Source organism: Oryzias melastigma, linkage group LG15 (genome assembly GCF_002922805.2).
Source record: "Oryzias melastigma strain HK-1 linkage group LG15, ASM292280v2, whole genome shotgun sequence".
Taxonomy (NCBI): Eukaryota; Metazoa; Chordata; class Actinopteri; order Beloniformes; family Adrianichthyidae; genus Oryzias; species Oryzias melastigma.
In genome coordinates this window covers 30,904,890-30,908,234 of record NC_050526.1, presented here as the reverse complement: position 1 = coordinate 30,908,234, position 3,345 = coordinate 30,904,890, and the positions used below count along the sequence as shown (strand labels likewise).

At 46.2% G+C, this 3,345-nt stretch overlaps 1 protein-coding gene across 1 annotated transcript in view; it reads left to right on the top strand.

Annotated features, from left to right (window-relative positions):
* Positions 1 to 868: 868 nt before the first annotated feature.
* Positions 869 to 3,345, top strand: part of igf2r (insulin-like growth factor 2 receptor) — a gene marked incomplete in the record, with an annotated part of 25,577 nt that continues 23,100 nt past the window's right edge. Inside the window, 2 exon segments of the mRNA XM_024264054.2 lie at positions 869 to 1,090; positions 2,074 to 2,213. Coding sequence (XP_024119822.2) covers positions 963 to 1,090; positions 2,074 to 2,213 — 268 coding nt within the window.

Sequence of the window (3,345 nt, the reverse complement as noted above, 5' to 3'; positions counted from 1 at the left end):
GATTTGTGACTGGGCCACAATCAAGTCAATGAATCGTTTCTATGGTTACAGATAAAAGCTGTTACCAGTTATTATTTTTCAAATGTGTTCCAAGTTTTTAAATAGTAATTTAATAGTAATATAATATAGTACAGGCATAGTGTATTTTTAATGTAGCAAATAGAAGTGGATCATTTGTCATTTATATATTTACATGAATGAATATAATGTTTGACTTAAATGAAAATTAAATGAATCAAGTAGATCATGTTGTCCTTAAAACCCAGAAGGGTATCTTTAAACTTTTTTAATTCCAAACTTTTTTTAACAATTGCAAATACATAAAACAACAAATTTCAACATGAATAAAATTTACACACACAAACAAAACAAAAATATACTAAAAGTTTTGTTATAACTTATTATGAAAGGTGAAAATGTTTCAATCTTTTTCTTTTACATGAATTTAAATGAATCAAACTTTAAAGACATCTTGAATACATCAGAGGAACAGCACATGTTAGAGGTTTTGGAGATAAAGTCAGAGAGGCCAGACTGAGATGGTTTGGACATGTTCAGAGGAGAGACAGTGAATATATTGGTAGAAGGATGCTGAGTCTAGAGCTGCAGGAAAGAGGTCTAGAGGAAGACCAAAGAGGAGGTTTATGGATGCAGTGAATGAAGACATGAAGGTGGCTGGTGTTAGAGTGGAGGATGCTGAAGACAGGCTTAGATGGAGGAAACTGATTCGCTGTGGAGACCCCTGAAGGGAAAAGAAGAAGAAACTATAAAGAAATCTCGAATGTTGACTGCTGAACTGTCCTGTTACTCTTCCTGTTTTAAATAAAGTTTTCCATCATTACCCCCCCCCCCTCCTGCGTCATGGATCATGTGATGGTCTGTCACGTGCCTCTCCACTTCCTGCTGACTCGGTCCAGCTTGTGTCATGTCGTCTTAGTTTGGACCCAGTCGGAACCGCGATCATGTCGTCTGGGCTCAGGTGTTCCCACCGCGGCTCCGTGAAACTGCTTCTGTTGTTCGCGGCGTGTTCGGGCCTTTTGCAGGTTCGGTTCGCAGCTGGGGAGGACCTCTGGTACCAGGACCTCTGCAGGTGAGGAAGCTCACCTAAGGGAACCGCGGGCGGCCAGTCGGTCCGGACGGGGAAGGACTCGGTCCTTGTGGGGTGTTTGTGTCGGATTTACGTTCGGGAGAGTTCGGTCGTTTATTGGGTTTGGTTCTGTCACACCATCTGTGGCGGTTCCGTTCGTAAACATGAACCCATAAACAACCAGAACTCTTTGAATCAGTTTCTCTTTATTTCTGTCTGTCCTGGAGAACCGGACACATTTCCGTGTTCCGAAGAAAGTGTTTGTTTAGCAGCTGCTGGCTAATAGCGCCAGACCGTCATAATGAAAAACAAACAAACAAACAAACATTCCTTCGTTTGTGTCTCAGAAATCCCTCAAACTCGTTAGTTTATTACCGGAAGTTCTCAAATAAACGGAATGTCGCTGATTAAAATCACGAAAACAAGCTAACCGCTCATTTGACATGAAATAGTTCCCGCTGTTAGCCGCTAATGCTAACCGTTTAAAATGATCGCGAGGCGAAAACGCGTCAACTCTGCGCGCGTGCGCCTCCAGCCCGCAGACAGAAGGAAAAACGGAACTTCCGGTTTTACGGCTTTTCTCCACAGTTTGAGATTAAAGTTTAAACCAAAGTGAAAAGAAAGTTACTTTAATGAATGAAATGTTACAATTTGTATCAAATCTGGTGCAGTAGAACCGGATCAGACCCAGAACTGAAGAAAGGTTATCTAAACTAGACGACTTAAACCTAATCTGACTTTAAGATCCTAATGCATTATGGGAGTATTGTCACCCAACAATCTGTTTGTTTGTTTATCTTCTCATCTTTTGATAAACTGACTCAAAGGACTTCCTGTTCTCCTGGATCTGGTCTGGTACCAGAACAGGGCCAGAGCCCAGTTCACGTTTATGGATGTGATCCTAGCACTAACGTTCTGGCTCTGGTTTCCGGTTCTAAGCTGGGTTCTGCTGGTGGGTTCTGCTCCGCCTCCTCTCTGTGTTGCAGTTACCAATGGGAGGCGATGGACCAGGACAATCGGGTCAAATACTCTCTGAGTCTCTGCCCGTCTTCAGAATCTACCAGCTGTGGGCCTGCCGCTGCAGTGTGCGCTCAGAACCTCGACGGCACCGCGGCCCATTCAGTCGGTGAGTTCAGGTCAACCGGCGCCGTCTGCTCTGACCTCCAGATGCAGACGAGCGTTCTGCAGCTACGCTGATGTTTGAGTGTTCTACAGGTTCTGTGTGGGCCCAGTTCAGTCCAAATGAAATCCAGAGGTCCTGATTGGGTTTTGTGTTCCCTGCGGTTCTGATGGGTTTATGTTCTCCGTGGTTCCAATGGGTTCTCTGTGGTTCCGATGGGCGTTCTTGTGGCTGGTCGGGTTAAAGGTCCCGCTCAGATCCGAGGTTCTGCCGTCGTCATGCTGACGTTTGTCAGAAACATGGTTTCTGCTTGTGAGCGAGAAAAAGCTTCCCAGGGTTTGAAGTGTTCTCATGTGGGTTTTTGACCCTGGATCAGGTGAAACCAGAACCACAGCTGAAGTTCTGGTAGGTGTGGTTCTGGAGGGTTGGGTTTTTCCAAACCCGGTAAAACATCAGTTTCCCGTTTCCTGCTGGTGGTTCTCTGCTGTCTCAGCAGCTGCTTATTATTGAAGTGTAATTTCTAAGGCCCAAGTTCTGATCCAGCAGTGTTTCAGTTTACGGGTTTGGGTCAGAACTCAAGGCAGAGCAGCAGCTGTGAGGCTGTGTGGCCAGAGGTGCTGAGTCACAGCTGACCCCCCCCTGAAGAAAGAAGTCCTCTAGTCTGTCAGTCGCAGCAGAGAGCAGCTGTCATGTGACACATGTGGTCATTGAGAAGGTCCAGCAGGAACACAACGGGGGTTCAGGTGGAGCAGGAGGCCTCTGCTGTCAGAGCTTCAGATCAGTGCAGACCATGTTCAGAAGCTGAAGCTGTGGGGCGGTTCCGTTCTGTGCTGTGGGGCGGTTCTGTTCTGTTCTGCTAGAACAGGTGGAGCGTGTCGGTCAGACCTGCATGGATTCAGGAGTGATGTTCAGAGATTTCTTCTTCAGAGCTTCCACTTATCTGTAGACTGAACCTCAGTTCTTGTAGTTTTACTGTCAGAACAGGCTCCGCCTCCAGCAGCTGATGGCGTTTAGCCGTTAGCATGTCCTCCCAGTCTGACCCGGTGCCGTTTGTCCTGTTAATCACTGGACGGCGATGGTTAATGAGGAGTCTGAGACGGGTCGGCTGGATGTCTTCAGTCTGACGAGTTCAGTGGGG